Here is a 22,115-nt window from a genome sequence, read left to right on the forward strand (position 1 = left end):
AATGTACCCATACCCATATTCAAATATTTACCATTTAAACGCATATGAAACTAAATTTATGAAATAATTTTTTTTGTCGTTTTTTTTTATCATATTTATTAGCCGCAGCTTATAAAATAGATTTACAATAATGATTACAATTTTTTTGTATGAAAAGCAAAGAATGATGTCTATGAAATATAATTTAATATACACATATAAATATATATATATTTTAAAGCGAATAATAGTAAGGATCCATTGCAAGCAGCATCAACAAATAGAACTGACGTGCCTATGTAGCGATTAAATCTGACTAAACACCCATACACATACACCCAAATATACACAGACACACACAAACACTTAGAGACAAGCCGATGTAATGCATTAAATAATCATTCCAAAATGTCATCTGAAGGAAAAGAAACGAAAAACAACAAAAAAAAATACAAACATTATATATTTTTAAATGAATAAATAATATTTCAAGAATATGTTGATTTCTTCTCAAATCGATGGCTGGGAAACTGAGTAGCTTTGTCGAACCTAGCTATTTTTCTGAGTGTAAAGCTGCGTTTACACGTGGTTCCCCAAAGTAGGCAATAGTTTAATGGCATAGTTAAGCGGGCAAAAAGCTTTCCAATTTGCTTATGCCATAATTAGCAAAGAGAATGCTTAAATCTTTTACGATCATGGGAGCCAAGTTTATTATCACAGCCTTTTCTGATGCATATTTGCTAATCAATTTAAATTATTTATCATAGTCTCTTAGCAAATGTCTAAAATTCTATTTCCATAATATTCCGCGGACTTTTCATCCCAGATTTATGTGACAACATGAAGTCTTCTGTATTTCCGAATTAATGTGCGTATATGTTGAGCAATTCCATTTGGAAACTGGAACATTTTCGTATTAATATCTCACTCATATGACGCAAATCAACATTGCTAATCTATTTTTATGGTTTCTCTTTTATTGGATTTTTCCCACTTGCACGTGTTGATGATACCCATCGAATCCTACGAGTATATACTATATTTTTTAGTGCCCAGGGGAGTGGAAATGGGGCGAATTCTTCGGCATTTGTTTGGCCATTTCCATTCGTCGGCGAATCTCTTTGAATGCTTAGGCCCAGCAGACGTGCACATCCACTTCAGTTGAGTTCAGTTGAATAAATATGTACATTATCTATGTACGTACACATGGACTACCTTTGTTGGATCCGTGAGTCTGCGGATCTGGGCAATGTATTTATTTAATTAACGCTAATTCTGGACCGCTGGCCAGCTCCACGTCCTCGTCAATATTTCTCATTCATTGGGCAAATAAACATTAATCCGGTCGCGTGTTCCATTCGAAATTCGCAGATGTGCGACTGATTAAACTGATCTTGAATGGCATCGAAATTGCTGAGGAAGTACTATTTTTACAGATACTCAGATACTCGTAGCTATTAGATACCCAATATAAGCCGCTTGGTGCCAATTAAAAAACGTTTTCTTTGTGGTTTGTCCTTTTTTATTCGGTTTTATTTTGTTTTGTATATATGTAGCGTAACTTGTAGTAACGTAACTAAATTTTACAAATATTCTTTCACTTCCTGTGCTTTGGTCCTACATGACGAAAAAAAAAACAAAAAAAAATGGTTTTGATATATGTATGTTTAATATATAGATAAAGTTATATACGTATGTGTTTTACATTGGATGTATTAATAATAGCAATAATAACAACAATAACGGACAGCAGCGGGACAAGAACGGTAAGTGATCATTGTGTATCATTCACGATTATCATGTTTATCGGCGCTTAGTCCTTGTCTTTACCGTTACTCAGCCCCTCTGCTGCTGCTTCAGCCGGCGCCGGCGCTTGCCAAATATATATTATTCTCTACATATCGTACAATACAATACATATACATCGATTGCTATCGATCCTACCTGCTATATCTTCTCGCTGGCTTGGGGTTTTCTTTGCTTATCATATTGGGCGAAAGAGTGGCATCCAAAAACGGGTATTTCATATTTTCCTTTCTTTTTCTTTTTCTGTTTGTTTTTGTTTTTTTTTTCGTTTTAGATAAGGCCCGATTTTGATTTGGCATTTCTTTTGCCCATTTCTGATTTCATTTTGTTGGTTCGTTTAAATTCCAATAGATAGATAGATATTTTTAGGAGGGGTGGGGGGAGGGGACGTTTAAAATTAGACACACAATGAAAATCATTATCGCTATCGTTAAATAATTACTGACGATACAAATAATCGTGTATTGTAGCACACACATACCATATATACACAGATAATGCCCGATCCTCTGGCGGAATGGGGCAAATGGAAATTACTTGTGGGTCGCGGGTGGGGTGGGCTGGTGTGGTGGTGTGTTAGCTATTGTTGATTTTCAAGGAAAACGTAATTAGCCCAAAGGTCCTGCCCACAAGTTGATATCTATAATATCATAACTCTAGACAGGAGCTTGCAGGTTAACAGTTTTAGCAGAAGATTCTATGGGTTTTTGGCTGGGGGCTATCGTTTAGTGATTAGTGATTAGTTGCTTAATTGAGTTCCTTGCGCGTCGTATTGGGCAACAGCAGGCACATGAGACCACCGCCGATGAGCAGACCCGACACGATGAACGTGGGCGATGGACAGTAGTTGTCCAGCAGCTGGGCAATTACGATGTTGCCAATGATGCCGCCCAATCGAGCGGCGACCATCGAAATGGCCACACCGGTGGCCCTCAGCTTGGTGGGGAATACTTCGGTGATCAGGCAGTCGAGCGCCGCATTGGCTGCCGAGATGGCGCCACTGAAGATGGCCGATACGACCAGGTTCTGAACGGAGCTGCGCACAAAGTACATCAGCGCCGAGCAGATGCCGGCGGTCATGGTGCCGGCGATTAGGAAGAACTTCCTACCCAGCATGTCCATGCCGAGGATGGCCAAAAGATTGGCGGGCAGCGCCGAGGCCAGTGATATCAGCGATTCCATGAACACCGATTGCGGTATATCCGACGAGCAGGTGCCATTGTTGCTTTGCTCCTTGGCCAGGTTAACCACGTAGTCCGTGACAGCACAAACGCCGGCCGACTGGTCCGGGAATGCCTTCTCGTACTCCTCGAAGCGATTAAAGAGCTCCGGGAACCACATCAACAGGCCATAATAGCCAATGTGGAATGTAAAGTTAATCGTGATCGAGACGATGGTGAATCGCAGTATGGGCGACTTGAACAGGGCGCGACTGTGGTCCACCATTCCGCTGATCATGCGGCTATACTTGTTCTTCACACTGCCATTGCTCTCCAGCAGCTTCTCGTCCACCTCCAGGTCGTAGACCATGTACTCGTCCGGTCGGCGCTTCGTGTTCGTCACGAAAATGCCACGGAAAATGGCCAGGGCGCGATCCTTCTTGCCGCGCGTCAGCAGAAACTTGGGCGACTCGGGCAGATAGAAGAGCAGGAATCCCACGAGGAACGAAGGCAGTGAGCAGACCAACAGGAAGATACGCCATGAGTTATACGTGAAGTACTGCGTGGTGACGCCAATCGTACGCGGGATGATCAGCCAGGCCAAGCTTGCCACGAACAGATTGCCAAACGTCCAGAAGGCGGCCATGAAGCTCAGCATGGAGCCGCGTTTCGCCTTCGGCTGGAATTCGGCGAAGTACGACCAGATCACAGGACCACTGCCGCCCAAACTGTAAATAAATGGGTAAAAAAAAGGATTTAATTCGTAACTATAAAAACTATCCGGGGATTTTTCAAAAAAATTATGTTAATACAGTGCGTATACGCAATTTTCCAAATCATACAATGCGTATACGCTATTTTCCAAATCATACAGTGCGTATACGCGATTTCACAAATCATATATTGCGTATACGCCCCGTTTACTGAGTTCTACAGCAGGACATCAAATATACGAATATTTTTTGAAATTCTTTGGATATTGATAAACCAAAATTGAAGTATCATTTAGCACTCAATGTCGGAGCGCATGAAAATATTGCGAAATAAGTGTTGTTAGTTCGGTGCGGTAATTAGCAAACGATTGGCAAAAAATACAAAATATATTGTTAAATATGGTTGAGCATTGGGGTAAACCGGTGACTAAGCGTCAATGTAACCCAAAAAGCCAGGGGGCCGAGGCCTGAGCTCAGATTTTCCATTTGCCAGCGGCAAATTCATTGGGCATTTGGGTGATCTTTTCGCGTTCGTTACATTTTCGGGGCATTTCGATCGGACTTGCGGGATTCGAGCCTTTAATTAGCATAAACAGTCACGATATTGCGGCTCAAATATTTTGTTGTTATTCATAATAGAAGTAATTGAATTAACACTTTGCCCCGGGTCCGGGCCCGTGTGTCACTCAATCCACAGATCCACAGATTCATCGAACGATGATCCATGGCTGCATGGAGCGCTAGTATCACCTCATCGATTGGCTATTATTGAATGGCACTCGTTGGCTGATTGTTATGGCTTAATTTTAGATGGATGATAAATACTTACGCTGCGCCATTGAGGAAGCGGAACAGCATAAAGAAGGAGTACGTCTGCGAGAAGGACGAGGCGACGATGCAGAAGGCGTTCATGAACGAGATGACGATGAGGACCTTCTTGCGGCCAAAACTGTCGGCGATGCTGCCCCAGAAGTAGGCGCCCACCATCATGCCAATGAAGATGATCGAGTTGAGCCAGCCCTTGGTCTCCGTATTCAAATCCAGATCACATTCCGCCGATGGCAGAATGAAGGACATGGAGATGACATCCATTTCCTCGGACGTGCTGACCAATCCGCAGATGGCCAGCAGTATGTAATGGAACTTGCCATAGCCGCACAATTCGATGGCCCTCTCAAAGTTGGCGACTATCGGGGCAGTGGGTTCCGGCAAGGGTATGGACTTCTTGCGTCCCTTACCCCTACCGGGTGGCCCATGACCCCCGTGACCCCCATCGGGGGCGTCCCGCTCTACGTCCTGCTGCTTGCCATTGGCATGGCTGTCCGGCTCGTAGCCGCGATTGTCCGCCGCAAACTGATACTCCGGCTGCTTGGGTCCGGTGCCCAAGGAGTACGGCTGGATGATCGCTCGGTTGTCGATGTGCGAGGTCGCGTTTCCGGTGGCTGGTGCGATTGCCTGGCCAGTGGGATGGTTGCTTGCTTGGTTGCTTGCTGAGCTCTGGTTGTAGTTTGGTTGTAGTCCAGCTTCTACATTATAGGCTGTAATAGGTGGTTACACACGGGGATTAAAGGTTCGGTTCTTACAACAATATGATATTATCAAATATCCATTAATGTAATGGAATCTATATTACTTACATTCGCTTTTGCCCTTTGCGGAATCACCTTCTACCATTCTATAGTTCAGGGTTTTGTTGGCTTCTTGTGCGCGTAGCAAAAAGGAAATTGGGATTCTTTTCGGGGTTTTTTTTGTGGCTTCTTTGCTCTAAGCTCTGCTTAGATGGGTACAGTTGTGTAAGCCTCGCTTAGCGGTCTGCAATGAGAGAAAGAGAAAAGAGATGGCGAGTGTTATCGTTGTGTTTAATCAGAGATCGATCGTTGTATCGATCGATTTTTCGACATGGGAGGAAAGTGGGTTAATTTAACGCAATTGGTCGGCAATTGAGCAGAATGAATGAACGATCTGTTCGTCGCGCCCAAGCGACAACGTAATTGATTAATAAAAAATTATGCCCGAAATAGTCGCGGGCACTGAAATTAACCGTAAGTGCCGAAGGCGTGAAAAAATCCCCCATTTGGGTCGACAATTTTATTAATAAATAATTGAGGAGCTGTCTTCGCAGCGTATTTGAATTTCACTGCTCCAGCTGCGGTGGGTGCTAAAAAAGTATATGTAGATATAACAATGTTATACTTAGGGGTATTTTTTGAAATTTTGCCATACTAATTATAATTGTTTTGCCCACGCACTGGCAATTTTTAAGCATGGGAAACTAATTGGTTTGTAGCACTCAATAAAAAATAAGTAAAAAATAAATCAAAGCGAGCAAGTGCGTCTTCCGCTCGAACAGCTTGCTAATTAAGAGATTGGCGAAAATTGAATTCAAATCGCAATTTATCGCGCCAATCTTTCACTTTATTCATTAGGCAGCAGCGGCAGCGGCAACAACAATTACAAATGTGCATCAGTAACAAATGATTCGTATTCGCAATCGACAGCGCAATCGCAATCGCAATCGCAATCGCATTGAACCTGAAACTGAACCGGCCGTACGCATGTGCAATGAAGGAGAACAGGAACCAAAAGCGCAACGGCAAGTGCACTGAGAGAAATGCTGCTGGCTTGCCAACTCTTTGCCTTACTCCTAACAGTATGGTATATATATCTATATATATATATAATATTTATCTATTGGCTCATTGATATGAAATCATCAAAGCCTTTTGCGTTGTGTAGCTGTCAGTGTCCGTCACTTGTGGGTGGATGTGTTTCATTGCCACTGCGTTCCGTTCCGTTTCGTTCCGCTCATTCCGTTTCCATTCGCTTGCAAAACGATAATCGCCAGCAATTAGCCATGTTTTATTATGAATATATGCTGATTTATGCCCTGGACGATCATTAAACGCCTACGCTTCCGCAAGCCAGTGCCACATGGCCCTTCACCTGGCCTTCGTGCCATTCCCAGATCCACTCCCGATCTTGTTCCCATTCCCATTCCCATGCCCAATCCATTTACCACATAAAAAGTACAGTCACAACTCTGGAGCCCTACTAGAGACATTTAGGAAGTGCAATATATTTGTCAGCATATTAAATGAATTCCTCAACCGCACAGTTCACTCGTTAAGTGTGCTCCCATAAACTTTCGAGTTGAACCATGATTATTGGCTCGAAAAAAAAAAACATTTCATCTGTATAAAAATGCTATGCTATGGCTACGTATGTATATATTAGCGCCATAAAAACGCACTCGTTTCCAGTTTTGCTGTTTAAACAAGTCGCATTAGAATGATTGTCTTTTTCAGGCGCAATTAAAGCAGCGCAACTGGAAAAACTGCGTGTGAATGGAATACCCCGGACTTGATGTGGTCCCAGCTTCAGCTTTATACTCACTCACTCGGTGCCCCAATGTCATCCGATGCATGTGTCGGATGCCCAGGGAAAAAGGGGCTATGCCAAATGGGGGATTGGGTGGACCGTTTATGGTGCACGAAGCTTTGTTTTTGCGCCTTTGCATATCTCAAATTAATTAGCACATAAAACTGAGACCCGGCTTTAAACTACGGCTCCTAACAGATGTATGGGATGTGGATTGTGCATTGTGGGAAATGCTGAGGTTCGAAGTCGGAATGAACTCGTAAAACTACAGATTTTCAACAAAACATTTGTGAGAGATTTGAACCACTCAATCGCTTACCGAACCAGTGCTAAAACCAAAAAATAAAATTACTCAGATAAATTGTTTGGATTCCTTTAAAAATGGAACTGTGAGCAAAACAAGACCCTTAAGTTTAAGAGTCTTTAATATTCCAAATACCTAAGTTCATTATTTCATAACATAAATTATATAATTCTCGATTTGTTTTCACTGCTAGAATATTAGCTTTTGGTAATTCTGCTAATTTGCCCCAACTTTTTCATGATTGGCATTTCATTACCTGTTGGCTGTTCTTGGTCAGAACTCGCTGCTTTTCGGGGCTTATTGTTTGGCAATTAAATTGGTTGTATTCCTTGCGAATAATATATGTTTTTTATGCACCGTTAAATAATTGTATTTATCGCGCTGCTACGCCCTGTATATCTGTATATCTGTACTTATAATTTTTTTATTTTGCACTTGTTTGGTGTTTGTTTATTTTAACTCGTGTTGTTTGTGGATTAAATTTTAGAAAATTGCTCGTCAGCTCAATGTGGACTGTTTGTGTTTTTGCTTATAGTGGATCTTGGCGTTGCTGGTGCGCGGAGTTCTCAACGAGGCTTGGCAATTCTTGCAAACTGGCGAAAACATTAAAACCGTTGGCTGGCACACAATGGGCGAATGGCAGAGGGCATTGAAATCGAACCAATTTGGGCGCAAAAAAAAAATACCCTATTTGACGCTTTTCTCAACGGATCTTCTGCAAATACGAGCGGATTTACGAGCGGTTAGCGGTACGTCGGCGGTACTATGAGCGGTACTATGAGCGGTACTGTGAGCGGAGCGGTCTCTTGATCAACGTTCGTGCACTTCAAGCGGTGGAAAGTATCTGAGCGGCGTTCGACGGCCGCTTAAATACACAGAAATCGCATCCGCGGAACGGGCGGCAGTGGAACGCGGCTTATCACCCGCCCACCGCCCCCTTTTACCGTTTTCACTGCCGCACGCCGCACTGTTCCATTCCCACTGTTCGCACGCTGTGAGCGCGCGCGCTTGCTTGCTAATTGATATTCAAATTGCGATCATCGCCAAGTGCGACCAGCAATTGCAAATCAATGCAATGATAACGCCGAAGAAAGCAAATCAAAACAAGAAATGTTCAGCCTCTGATGACCTCGATACGATTGAGTTGAATTCCTCCAGAGATCAAAAGTTGAGCTCCCACTTATTAATCATTTTCGAAATTAAAGTAAGATGCAGCATGAAGTATTCAGGAATTAATCATATGTAACCATTAAATAAAGAAACTAATTACTAGTCTGGAGTACCAAAATGTATTCAAAGACAAGTGACCCCCAAATGATCGATTCAGAAATCGATTAACAATAAGAAAGCATTGCCTAAGGTGCAAGGATTATTTTTACGATGCGTATATGGCAATTGCAAATCGTGATCGCCACGTGATCTACCTTGAGCCCGAAATAAACAGTTCAGATGAGTCAAGTGCGGTACAAATCGTAGAAATGATAATCGCATAACGTTATCCGAACTTAAACGTAACTGGCCGATCGGGTGACAATGCCGATGATTATTTTGAAAATTCAACTTCGAATCCCTTTTTGTGAACAATTAACGGCAGCAGGCATCGGCTTAAGTGATCAAAAGAATTATACTTGAGACTTAATAGCGGCATTATCATTATTGTTCATATTGTTACATATAGCGGGCGAGTATATATGTATATGTATATGTATATGTATATGTATATGTATATGTATATGTATATGTATATGTATATGTATATGTATATGTATATGTATATGTATATGTATATGTATATGTATATGTATATGTATATGTATATGTATATGTATATGTATAGCGATTAAACGTATTGTTGTCAGGGCGATTACTGATACTACCACTCGATCAGAGCGAGCAATGATCGTGTAAGCTGGCCATGTGACTTGTGAGCTTACAAAAAAACGAAAAAGTAACCAAGTATAGGGATTTTCGAAACCCATATTGAGATGGAAATTAATCGAACTTAGTGATGCAATTGGAGCAGCTCATTAATCATTATATCATGCGAATAACGAATATCTGCCATAAAGTCGATCATTATTGTCTAATTGCTTAATTGTTAGCAACACTTTGGTGGGCGTTTTTTTCGCCCACTTTGTTTGTGAGTCATCTGCATTCGGGATGTTTATGCGGGCCGAAAAACGCGAATAAAGGGGAAAGCGCAGTGAAACCCGAGATGGTTAACTTCTACGGGTTACCAAAGACGACGTGACTCTCTCCAGAGTCAAGTGCAGATGGGGGCCTTGCATAATGGGCGATTATTAGTACGGACGTAGTCGTAACTTGACGCTAATTTCTGGTTGCTTCGTTTGGCAAATTATCGCACCTCTGACCCACAGAAGAGCCACACAAAAGATTGGATGTCAGTGGGTTGCTGTACGTGTTCTTTGTTCGCTTCTCGTTTTCGCTTAATATTTGCTAACTAGCCGTTTGTTTAAGCCGCCCACAATTAATTTAATTAGACATTGTTGTCACGAAACGAACACGGCCAATTGAAAATTATGCTAGATGAGGGACAGCTTAATTACGATCGTAATAACACAGATACAGGTACAGATACAGTTACAGTTACAGTTACCCATCACAAGTCAATTGTATAAAATCGTAACGTTAAGAAGCCCGTGATTGATATCTAGACTAAAGGTCAAATGGTTGCTGCCTTCGCTAAGTTCATTTTGGGCGTCTGTGCCGTGGCCATGGCTGAGTTTAATCTACAAACAATAACAGAGCCAACGTACACAGATGGGCCTACATATATTTCATTTCCTACATATAGAGGTGCCCACCACAAGTATATTCTATATGCACATTTATCTGCTCATATATGTATGTATGTATGTGAGGACATATGTAAATATGTACATGTGTATGTACTGGACTGGCTGTTGTTGCTGAATTGTTAATCAAACTGCGTGCGCTGTGCTCGAAACTCGTTCGAATCGGTTTTTTATTTCCCCCACCAAGGAGAGTATATATCTTTCGACATCTTTCCGATCCGCATCTTCAATTAAAGAGACCAGCATCATTTGTGCGCTTCTTGCTGCTGATCGCTGCACAAACATTTCAATTAATTGACCACTTTCAATTGAAGACGACGTGCGATGCGCGATGTGCGAAACGAAAACAAAAGTCGCACAAGAGAGCGTGAATATAACGAATTCAAATGGATATTACGAGGAATTCCGAATTGGGTGTTCAATAAACAACGAAACGGATCGCTCTTTCACAGATAATTCAAAACAAACATGACTAATATGCTGGAGATATTGTTGTTGCTTTTGTTGTTTTTGCGCCTCAAGAGAGAGCGAGTGCGCGACTATGGGCCACAGTGAGGCCTCTCTGGAGGCGATCTGCTGACCCAGCAACAAGCGCCAAAGCTATTACCGCTTCGTATGATTCAGAGGACAATGTAGGCATGATAAATAAACCTGCGGAAAGTGTATTTCATCAGGGCTTTTGGGGCAGCAGCTCCAAACTCTTGGGCTCTACAGAAAATGCCATAAAAAATGTCCCTTTTGGAAGGACAATCCTTTTAGATACTACATATCAACTACTTAGATATCTGATAGAAAAGGAATAGGAAAGTATCTTATAGAAACAAAGGAAAGTATCTGATATAAGCTAAGGAGATCATGGAGATCCTGTACAGAATTTTGCCCTCAAAAATTTCATTTTCATATGGGGGCCTGCGATTGAAAATCTGGGAATTTCGGGGATTATGCATATTTGAATTAATCGGACACAGGTGTTTTGGCGCCTGCCTTCCGTTTTTCAATCTGGTATTCACTTTGGCATCGAATTAAATACTTGTATTTTTTCCCCCTCTTTTTTTTGCGAGTTTTTTTCGCGGGCGCGCGACAATTTAGTTTGCATAATTAATTTATGGGTATTTGTTATTTTCAGCTGTTACACCGCATTTCCAGCAACAAAAAAAAAATGTTAAATAACAAAAAAAAAAAAACAAAAAGGTTGGAATAAAGAATGTGGAATAATGCCCGCGGGCGGCAGAAAATAATTTGTTTTGTGTCATCCTGAATCTGAATTATATTTACGAGCAACAGGAAGACTCGCGCAGCCAACTGAATCACCATTGCCCATTGTACTTTATCCTTGGGCTTCGCGGTGGGGTGCAGAGGGGTGTAGCGGGGTGGTTCTTAATTATCGGGGGGAATACGCACCTACTACTGCTGTCCTTGTCGACGATGTCGACGAGTGTTGTTTGCTGTGTGTTGGGTGTTGCGTGTGTGTTGTTTCAATAGGGATGCGATGCACGGCGGTTAGGCGAGTAGATGAATCGGGCTATATAGATCACGATCACTGGTTGGAGGAGCTCCACGCGGCTCCAAGAGCGATTGGACAGTGCGTTCCAAGCATCGTTGGGTCGGCGTTTTTATAACCGCCAACCCATAGCCCCACAGCCTACCCCCGCCCCCCCTGGCGAACCCTGCCGCCCCTTTTTTCGGATTCGTTCTCGGGATGCTGACTCTTCTTCGCTCTTTCGCGATCGCGCAATCTGTGTGTGCCTGCCACTCTCGCTCACTCGGTTCTTCTTAGCTGGTGTACACTCAGCTACTCAGCTACCCAGCTGCCTCTGTTGCTATTGCTTATTTATTTTTATTTTTTTGGTTTTAGTTGTTGTTCTTGTGCTTTTTGTTGCTCTTGCGCGCCTTCCTAGTTTTTTTGTTGCTCTTGACGTTATCGCCTGGCGGATCGGAGACCACAACAACAACAACAACAGCGAGGAGATGTGGCAGCATCAGAGATGTCGCCCTCCGATGCTTATCACTTGGCTCTCAGGCGCTCTTATCTGCCTAGTGAGTGCTATACTCGTAACCGCAACAATGTGTGTACACATGTGTGTGTGTGGGTGCACGAAAATAAGAACTGCAATCTTTATGGCTCGCTGCGAATGCAATGCTCTTCCTTCTTCATGCAAAATGCAAAGCCTGTAGTTCGTTAATACCAATACGAAGTCCTTAGCGTCCGGCGCATCGGGTGCGAATCGGTTAAAAGCGGTTGAATTTTGAAAATCACCAATAACATAGAAACAGATGGAAAGTTATGAGAGGACCTCCTAGTAGGACTTCTTATAATAATAAAAAAAGTATACATATTGAGGGTGCTGCTTTTGAACGTCGTAGTTTATGGCACAGCTATATATAAATCGCTTATGAATCGGTTAAAAAGATTTTCGTTACGAATCGCTTAGTCATGGGGCAGCTGGACATGAAGTCGATTGCGAAACGGGTATGAACCAGTTCTGCGATCGGTCTGCACCAGCTAAGGGCTGCTCGTGCACTATGGCCTTTGCAAACGGCCAAGTTGAAACGCAAACCCTGGCTAAAACCAACATTATTTCCAACCAAACCGCTGCAGGGTCCCAAAAAAAAAAAAAAAAAATCGCGCGTCAGCAATATCCAGGCGCTACAGAAATAGCTCTGCGAATATGTATGAAATATGTGCGTGCGAACTCAGTGCCTCTCGTGTTTTTTGTCGCCTCGAATGTGTCGAAATTATTTGCGTGCTTGTTGTCCGCCCCCTCACTTCCCCCACCCCCACTGGCCCCCATAGGACCCGCCAATTCCCTGGCGGCGGCAACAGATCTACGTAATTTTTGTTGTGTTCAGTTCCATAAAAATATAAATGTATAAATGATCTTTTGTGTGTGCAAAGGTTTTTTCCGCAGCCCACAGCCATGAAACAAAATCGAAACCAAAAATGATGCTAGACAGTTTTCCATATCGTATATATTTGGCGTTTCGTTGGCAAAGAACTTGGATTTCCAAGAAAACGTTTATGTCGCATAGTGATGCTAATCATTGGTATATGGAAAACAAAGGCAACATTTGATGTTTCATGATTATTCAAAAGCTACTTTCAATAATTATCAATGAACAACAAAGGAAAATTGAAATTTAGCAATAAACTTGGGACTTGATACATTCAACAAGCAACATATAACAATCAGCATATATCAATCAGTGATATATATATAAGTGTGACATGGAACATTAAACATGCAACATTGAATTTGCAACATTGAACATGCAACATTGAATTGGCAACATTGAATATGCAACATTGAATGTGCAACATTGAATTTGCAACATTGAAAGTGCAACAATGAATTTGCAACATTGAAACATAGGCAACATTCAACGCAAAACATTAAACATATCAAAAGTGATTTTGTATACATTGTAATTTACTTAATTTACATAATTTTACATAATTAATGTAATGTAAAAAAAATTTTGCCCACCAACACTTACAATTCCCAATCAGTTCTCACTCAATCCTCATGGGATAGCAGCTCTGACAGCTCATCGATCAGTTGACCGGAAGTTATGATGTGGTAGTAGAAGTAGTAGTATGTGTGTTTGTGTGTGTGATAGTGGTTCCAGAGGCCAAGTGGACATCCCGTCGTCGATCTGGATGCAGTGCACCATGGACCTGACCAGGTATGTCCCACACTTAGGAGGTAAATTATTATATTATTATATTATTATATTATTATATTATTATATTATTATATTATTATATTATTATATTATTATATTATTATATTATTATATTATTATATTATTATATTATTATATTATTATATTATTATATTATTATATTATATTATTATATTATTATATTATTATATTATTATATTATTATATTATTATATTATTATATTATTATATTATTATATTATTATATTATTATATTATTATATTATTATATTATTATATTATTATATTATTATATTATTATATTATTATATTATTATATTATTATACATTATTATTATTATATTATTATATTATATTATATTTATCATATCTATTCTCGAAACATATTTTATTCTCGAAATATCTTATATGATAAGTTTTATACGATGATTATGTTTTATATGATTAAGTTATTATTTTACGTTTAGGTTAACACAGTGGTGATCTCAGGTATACGTGAATATGCAGGCTACTTATTTATATTATAGGCTATTATATTTATATTATAGGCTATTATATTTATATTATAGGCTATTATATTTATATTATAGGCTATTATATTTATATTATAGGCTATTATATTTATATGAATATCTCTTACATCTTACTTATCTACCTATTTATTCTCGAAACATATTTTATATAATTATTAGTTATTATTATGTTAAGACTAGTGGTGAACTTAGGTATAAGTGAATATGCAGGCTACTTATTTATATTATTATATCTCTTACATCTTACTTATCTACCTATTTATTCTCGAAACATATTTTATATGATTAAGTTATTATTAGGTTAAGACTAGTGGTGAACTTAGGTATAAGTGAATGCAGGCTACATATTTATTCTCGAAACATATTTTATATGATAAGCTTTATATGAATAAGTTTTCTATGATTGAGTTATTATTAGGTTAAGACTAGTGGGGAACTCAGGTATAAGTGAATATTATCATATAAGACGCAGTGGAGAATTTCAAGGTGTTTGCCCTGTAATCCGGCATTATTTGTAAATTCGGTGGCTGGCTGCCGTCGAATGCAATATAGATCGGCTAAAAATAAGTGGCTTTACTTCTCGTCACACATCTTTCGCAACTCGAAGTGGATCCCGAATAAATATTGGCCCAGCCGCCAGCCAGTCGTCCAAGTTCAGTGGTGTTTGCCCGCTTGTCATCACTTCCAGTTGCTTGTTTGTCCGTGTCTGTGTCCGTGTCCGTGTTCGCCAGCCCTCGTGACCTGGCCCTCTGATATTGTTTTCCCTTCACTCTCGTCTCCTTATTTTTTTTTTTTTGTTTCACTTTTTGGACAAGCCAACGTGTCTTCTGTGACTGCCAAGGCCCATTGCAAACGCCATCAAAGTCAACTCCCAAACGAAGCAACCAACCAACGAAGCATCCCTCATCTCTCATCTCTCATCCCAATACCCAGATCTCTTCAACTCCTCGTCTCCTGATCTTGATCGCTATGTACACTGCTCCTCATGTGGGACTGACGTCAGTGGAAATTTGTGTAGACTTTATGAGGCTGCGGCTTAAAGTTGTTGATGTTTTTGTTTTGTGATTGCTGCCACTGGGGATTTATGGGCCACCCACACGGAGATACTCCGCTTATCAAGCGGACCGTTTGCCAGGCATAAATCTGCCTACCCTGGCACTTCTGCGCCATCCCCTTGATATCTCTGCTGCTTCTCTGGAGGCTTAGCTTAAAAGTATGCAAAAAGTATGTGCATATTATCTAAACAGCAATCAAAGAGACACATGAATTGTTGATATCCCACTTCCTTATTTGTATTTCCATTGGCAAAAACAAACTCTTATTCCCATCAATTAAGAACAGACCCAAGAACATAGAACGTCGGTTATTTTAGGGGTATGCACTGCACTGATCTCGCCTTGAACCCTCCGCACATAAATAGATTCAAGATCACAGGCGAATTGTTGATTGTTTTTTTAGTTCCATAAAAAAAAAGGTGAAATTGTTGGGGTTTCTCTATTGATTTCGAACCAAGCCAGTCTCTCTCTCGGTGGATTCCCACCCAGTAATCAGCAGAGTTACGATCTGCAAGTGATAACTCCACCTCAATGGTCTATCTTTAGGTTTACGATCTGTCATTTCGCTGAGCCGCAACATTATAACGTTCAAAACATCAGCATTGTAATTGGCTTAGCGTTGGCTTTTTCCTAATACACTTGTTTATAACTTCTCCACTGACGCACAGAGAATTCCTCGAGTCACGTGCATTCAAAGTGCCAAGTCACTTTTGGCTACGCAGTGTCTATGGTCCAACTGCTCCACTCTTTCCCCTGGTATCCCCCATAAAGTCACTATATCATAGTCTCATCTCCCCTTCTGAGAAGCCCCTTCTGTTGAATAGCGCGTTCATTCGCAGTTTCGGCTTGATTAATCATTGCATGCTCAATATCAATTAAGGCAAGGGGAAAAATACAAGATCGGCTCTATATAGAGGGCACTATATGGAAAAGGGGTGCAGAAGAAGACGCCGTTTCCAATGGGTTAAAAAGAGAGAGAGGAGCACAGCCGATGACTAACCATGTGGCTTAAGCAGAAATCAATTCAATGCCCAATTTCAGCGACATCGATGAAGAGGAAAACAACCGAAGAACGTGAGGCACATTCTGCATTCTACAGTCTACAGACTTCTGTCTTCAGTCCTCAATCTTCTGTTTCCAGTCGCCAGTGCGAACCGGTTAGAACCGATGCCAATCAACACGATGAACCTTTGAGGCAGCTACGTCATCTGAATTAAAAAGGGGCGAAAACGCGACGAGTTCTTCAGTTCCGCAGATCATTTAGTTAGCTATTCCATGAAGCATCATTATTGGTGCATCGAGATGAGGTGTTCAGTTTTACGGATAATTTGGATTTCAAAGAATAAACACATTATCAAAGGGCCTCATCGAGATTATAGGTTTAGGTTCAAGTTCTTTAATCACTTATACAGTATACATATGCCATATATACAAACTATAAATTGATTTGAAACAAAACCACATTATTTATAAATCATATATAGATTCTCCGAATGGAAATGATACAAATAATGAGAATCAATTTCTTGTTGCATTCGCTGTTATAAGCAATTGATTCTTTCTAAATATTTCGTTATTATTAATAAGGCGTAAACACCTAATGTTAGTTTAAGCTGATTAATTTGTTATTGCTCCGCGTTTCCGTTGTTTGTATATTAAAGAATGAATTTCATTTGGATTTATTGTTATTTACAGAATTTGAAATTCGAATGGAAACTGGATCTGCACGCTTTGGGCAGGCAAAACCACCTGTCTACTGAATTCTTCTAGTTCGGAAGCCTCAATTGGAATTGCATCAATTGGAAGACGATCTCGAGCTGAGTAACTGAGGAACTGAGGAACTGTCTGCTTGAGTGCTTTTCCATTGCGGAGAGTTTTTCTATTTCTATTTGAATTGGAATTGGAATTTGAATTTTCATTTTGATTTTGATTTTCACTTAATTCCATTTGCGAACTGGTTTGTGGCGCCCGAGCAGTTACAACAATGGATATGACAACAATTAGTTGATGCCACATGTCGCCTGGCTCTTTGTTCGTTGTCGCTGTCGTTATTTGCAAAATAGATATTGCAAAATGCCCAAAAGCACTTGTTTTGCTTTGCTTTGCTTTGTTTGTTTGGTTGGTTGGTTGGTTGGGGCGGTTCTACGCGGCTTTTGTTTGGATTTTTATGATGTCTAAAACTGTCGGCGCGGGTAATTTGATTTAAAATGTTTATCTTGATTAGGGCCTTTAGCTGCTAATGTAATCGAGCCACTATATAGCTACCACTACTTGATATAGCTACTGGATCAACAACGCCGCTACACGAGCCACCAACCGAAGGGCCATAAAGAGTTAAACAAACGAGCGAGGCCCTCAACTCAACTGGCTGACTTTCGGCGCAAAACATATAGAGTGGATATATACACATATGTACGTACATATGTATAGTGCACATGCACATCTAGAGTTATTTGCATTCTGGTAACCCCGAGCAGGCAAAAAAAAACAAAAGGAATGTATTTATAAGTCTTCCCACTTGAATGTACTATTTGTTTGCTAAATACCGGCAATAAGGTGGGCAATAATGAAGTGAGGGAAAGGAGAGATCGACGACGGTGCTAGAGAAAGTGTCAGATTGGTGACCCCGAACTGCCTGAAAATGCTTACGTGGCAGGTTTTTATGAGATTTCCCTGTCTCGTTATTTCTTATTTGTTTGCTAAGTGCACAGGGAAAAAACCTTATTGACTATTCAATTTTCGCATGCTGTTCCAAATAAATTATTACGATTCAATCAATATTTCGCTATTTATTTATTTAAAGCCAATGGTGGGGTAGGTAACTTAAAGCTAACACGGAGTTTTGCATTTGTTGCCATAACCTATAAAAGAAAAGCCGTATTAAATAGTTAGATGATTATGAACGTGTTTTATTTTCAATGGGTGGTGGCCACAAGAAAAGCTGGACAATGCAATATAATAAGTAGCATACTTGGTCTAAGTAGCCATGCGATTGCAGTACAAATACACCCCTTAAGTGCCTCCTTGAATACGTGATCATTCAGAGCATTGCAATTATGCAGCTAATTGCACAATTAAAGCAGTTGCATTCGCAGCCCGCAGAAAAGAATTAATTCCCTGCACTGCCAGCACAGACTGTATCTGCATGCGAATCTCAATCTGAATCTGAATCCGCATCGGAATCGAAATGGGAATCCGTCTATATCTGACGCTATATCGAAGAACTTTGCGCTGACCCAAACCAATTCGAATCGGTTTGAGCCGCCTTGCCGCCCCCCAAAATCGAATGAACGCGAGGGCAAGGCATTCAGAAAATAAACAAACAAATAAATAAATAATTATGGCGGAGAGCAATCTATGTATATGCGCTTTATTTTTAAAGCATGCCTTGAAGGAAATGTTTGCCTGGCCGAAAATAAAGCGACTCGCAAATTTCGGTTTTCAAAAAGTGTGGTCGCGTTTCAGGTTCAAGAACATTGTGCGCCGTTTAAAATACATCGATTTACAGATACATCTAGATACATGGTTTGGCATCCAAATCTTAAGCACTTCCTGGTACTTTTAATGTGCTGCCTTTCTGTGTGTTTCATGTGTGACCTTTCTGCTCCCTGAAGCACCCCATTTCCCATAGTAAGAACGCTTAAAAATGCCGACACGTTTCTCTTGTCTTATCTGTGAGCAAATATTTTGATTAAATTGTAATTTGCCTGCGGTTGCATTTTATTTCTGTTACAGCGATCTGTCATAAGAAATGCGCCGCTGGTGACTTAACTTGTTTGATTGCCGCCACTGCAAACAAATATGCATGTTTTCGATGCGAAAAATGCAAATCAAGTGCAATCAGCAACGATTGAGTGGCCAATTGAAAATCGGAAAATCGGGAAATCGGTGGGAAAATGCAGAAATGCTCTTTGTGTCACTGGGCGTATACGCAATTTATTTCGTATACATTCTGTATAAATCACCATGACTGTAAACTTACCTCTTCGTGGTAGCGGTGGGCGTGGCAATGGTGAAGTCTCGTTATCGTTATCGGTGCCTTAACCGAGTCCTTCTTACCGGTTTTATCGTTATCTTGCCGATTGACCTTCGATATTGCTTCCATTCAAATAGTTATCGCTGATTTTTGGTGTCGTCGACTTTTGTTATGTTTTACCGTCGTTTTTTGTTTTTTGGCGCAATTATGTGACTCTGAAACCCATAGAATGAGATCGTCATCATCGGGGCATTCTTATCTAAGCATTCATCCGGATGTGCACATGCGATCGGATCAAGAGATCCACACGATCGATCCACACGTTTCACCCAATTCTACCCAACGGCCAAAATATAAACAATACGCAACACGTGAGTCGTGGATTTTCTTGTGGCCCCCAAAAAGCGAAAGTCTGTCGTGCGAACGAGTGCGCAATAGAATGGATAGAACGAGACGGAGCGCAAGGAAAATTTGTTTTGCCAAGAGGGAAAATGGAAAAACTGATTTAATCTTGTTTATTTCGGACACCCGAGGGTGAGTCTGTCTGTTATTTCGATCGTTTTTAGTACTATATACTTCGTTTTGTTTATGTTTTTTCTTCTTTTTTTTTGTGTTTAAATTGTTCTTCGTTTCTTTCGCGCAGAAAATGCGCCCTGTCTGCGATTCTGAATTTCCTATTGACAAGCCATTCGAAAGATGTCCCAAGGAAGAGAAGTATTGCAAAATTTTCCTTTAGCCCAAGCGGGTAAAGTTCCCAATACCCGTTGCAACCGGTTATACCGGTTCATCTCTGGAACCATGAGTTTTCAAACTAAACTGTTGCCGAGAGCTATTTCCGTCAGCAACAAGTGCCGTCTTTGGGGTCTATATTTGAATGTCTTGCATTGGAAAATGATGTGCCCCAGTGACGCAGCACTTCAGCACTTCGCTGCCAGATGATTAATACCACATATTTATAGATCTGTATCCGAATCGGAAATCCGTGCGTCCTTCTGATGCCAATGGGAGGTCAAAGTGCCGAAAGAGAGATGATGATCAGATAGAGAAGAGTTCGAGTCGGGAAGGTGGACCAGACCTGTTCGTTCTGGAATGGGGCAGTTCGGACCCAACATTCTGTGAGTCTGTGGTAAAAATACACACTCTTGAGTGCTGACGTTGACATTGGGTGACGTCTCTTTCGACCAAATGGCTATCTGGCCTAAATATATATATATACTTCTATATCCACCAGATCGGTGCGTGATGTCGGGCCAAGTGAGCCAAAAGATCGTGCAGTCAGTCTGCTGAACTCGAATACGGATTTGGATGCCATTCGGACATTCCTGAACCGGACGGACACGTGCGACTTGGCCAGTAGCGAGTAGCTAGTAATTCCCCTGCAAACGGGCCATATTTATCGGGGGTGCTGGTCCAATTCGAATTAGCATGCAAATACGAGGAGAAACAACGGCCAAGTGAAAAAATATTCCCACAATTTAAATGCAAATTTTGAGTAAACAAAACCAGGCGCACAATATTTACTTGTGTGTTATTTTCCATGCTGAATATGAAATGATATATCAATCAAATTATATGTAAATACAAGTACTGCAACAGTTCTCCGCCCCTAATTGCAAAACGCGATCGCCGGTACAGTCTGCATGGCGAAGGGTCAACGCTGCGATAACGATAACCAAATCGGTGGCTCCACCCCCTCCACACTACGCAATTCAGCTTGAATCCTTACTTTGTGGCTGTCTTCCGCTTTCCTGCTAGTGCGTTCGATCCTACTTGTTTTTTTTTTGTGTTTATATTTCGTTTTTAATTGATATTCGGTATGGGAAACAAAGTTTTCCACTGTTTTTCCAACTTGTACGATTTGTTGATGCTTTCGCGCTGAAATGTGTTTATAATTTGGAGTCTTGCCAGGTGCTTTAGTGGTTCGATTTTCTTTTTATTTGCTTGGTTAATGCTTGTTAAATTGGTTGTATATGTTTTTTGTTTGCGCTTTAGTTGTAATTCATTTATATTGATTCCTTCACGCTCTAGAAACGCTTGCGTTTAAATCGCTTTCAATGGGAATCGAATGTGGATCACTAAACGATTTATTTTCATCTGTAATTTTTATTACGCGCTTTCGATTGCTTTTATTGCTATTATACGTATTTCTATTTTTATTTATATTTTTATTTCGATGTATTTTTGTTTCAGCTCTTTATAGATTTTTTTCAGTATCGGATAATCGCAGATTTTGTGTGCTAATGTCGCGGCTTGAACTTTAAAACTGAAAACGAACGAATTTCAGATGTGATGTTTCGCATTGTTTAGTCCGCTGTGCGGGAGCTCTATTGTTGTTGTTGCTGTGATTGCCGTTATTGTTGTTATTGTATTATGTTTACTACTGGCTAGGTGCAGCACGACAGCGACGCCGGCAGAATCCCAATCCGAATCCCAATCCCAATCTCACCGATCCCAGCCCCAAGCCCCTGGACACCCCGATGCCGCCACCAACCCCATAGATCCATCCATCCATCCCCGATCTCGGATCTCGGTCTCACCCCGCCGTTCGCGCACCGTCCATTCCCATCGAATGTCTCCCCACAATGGAGCGCTCAATGAGCTTGAGTGTCATCCACTTAGGAAGCGCCAACCACTGAACTCGCCAGCAACAGTACCAAAAAATACAACAAGTACAAAATAAAGCAGAGAAAAAAATCAAAATATATACAACA

The 22,115-nt window shown here is 40.8% G+C and overlaps 1 protein-coding gene and 1 long non-coding RNA gene across 5 annotated transcripts; one reads left to right on the forward strand and one right to left on the reverse strand.

The window, feature by feature from the left end:
- Positions 1 to 1,626: 1,626 nt before the first annotated feature.
- Positions 1,627 to 19,550, reverse strand: LOC6524063 (synaptic vesicle glycoprotein 2B). 3 transcript variants are annotated; one of them, XM_039374686.1, is made up of 4 exons: positions 19,411 to 19,550; positions 5,296 to 5,470; positions 4,488 to 5,196; positions 1,627 to 3,673 (listed from the first exon to the last, which is right to left on the reverse strand). In XM_039374686.1, the coding sequence occupies exons 2-4, from the start codon at positions 5,330 to 5,332 to the stop codon at positions 2,533 to 2,535; spliced, it is 1,887 nt and encodes a 628-aa protein (XP_039230620.1). In that variant the 5' UTR covers positions 5,333 to 5,470; positions 19,411 to 19,550; the 3' UTR covers positions 1,627 to 2,532. The 3 variants fall into 3 exon arrangements, with proteins under 3 accessions (XP_039230620.1, XP_015045467.1, XP_002099932.1); XM_015189981.2 differs by lacking the exon at positions 19,411 to 19,550 and adding an exon at positions 11,558 to 11,756; XM_002099896.3 differs by lacking the exon at positions 19,411 to 19,550 and adding an exon at positions 7,597 to 7,735.
- Positions 13,581 to 21,560, forward strand: LOC26536379. 2 transcript variants are annotated; one of them, XR_005561314.2, is made up of 3 exons: positions 13,581 to 13,840; positions 17,124 to 20,519; positions 20,636 to 21,560. It is a non-coding gene; the product is annotated as an uncharacterized LOC26536379 (long non-coding RNA). The 2 variants fall into 2 exon arrangements; XR_005561313.2 differs by having other exon boundaries at positions 13,584 to 13,840; positions 17,124 to 20,149; positions 20,364 to 21,560.
- Positions 21,561 to 22,115: the final 555 nt, after the last annotated feature.

The sequence above is a fragment of the Drosophila yakuba genome, chromosome X (assembly GCF_016746365.2).
Source record: "Drosophila yakuba strain Tai18E2 chromosome X, Prin_Dyak_Tai18E2_2.1, whole genome shotgun sequence".
In the NCBI taxonomy this organism is placed as follows: domain Eukaryota; kingdom Metazoa; phylum Arthropoda; class Insecta; order Diptera; family Drosophilidae; genus Drosophila; species Drosophila yakuba.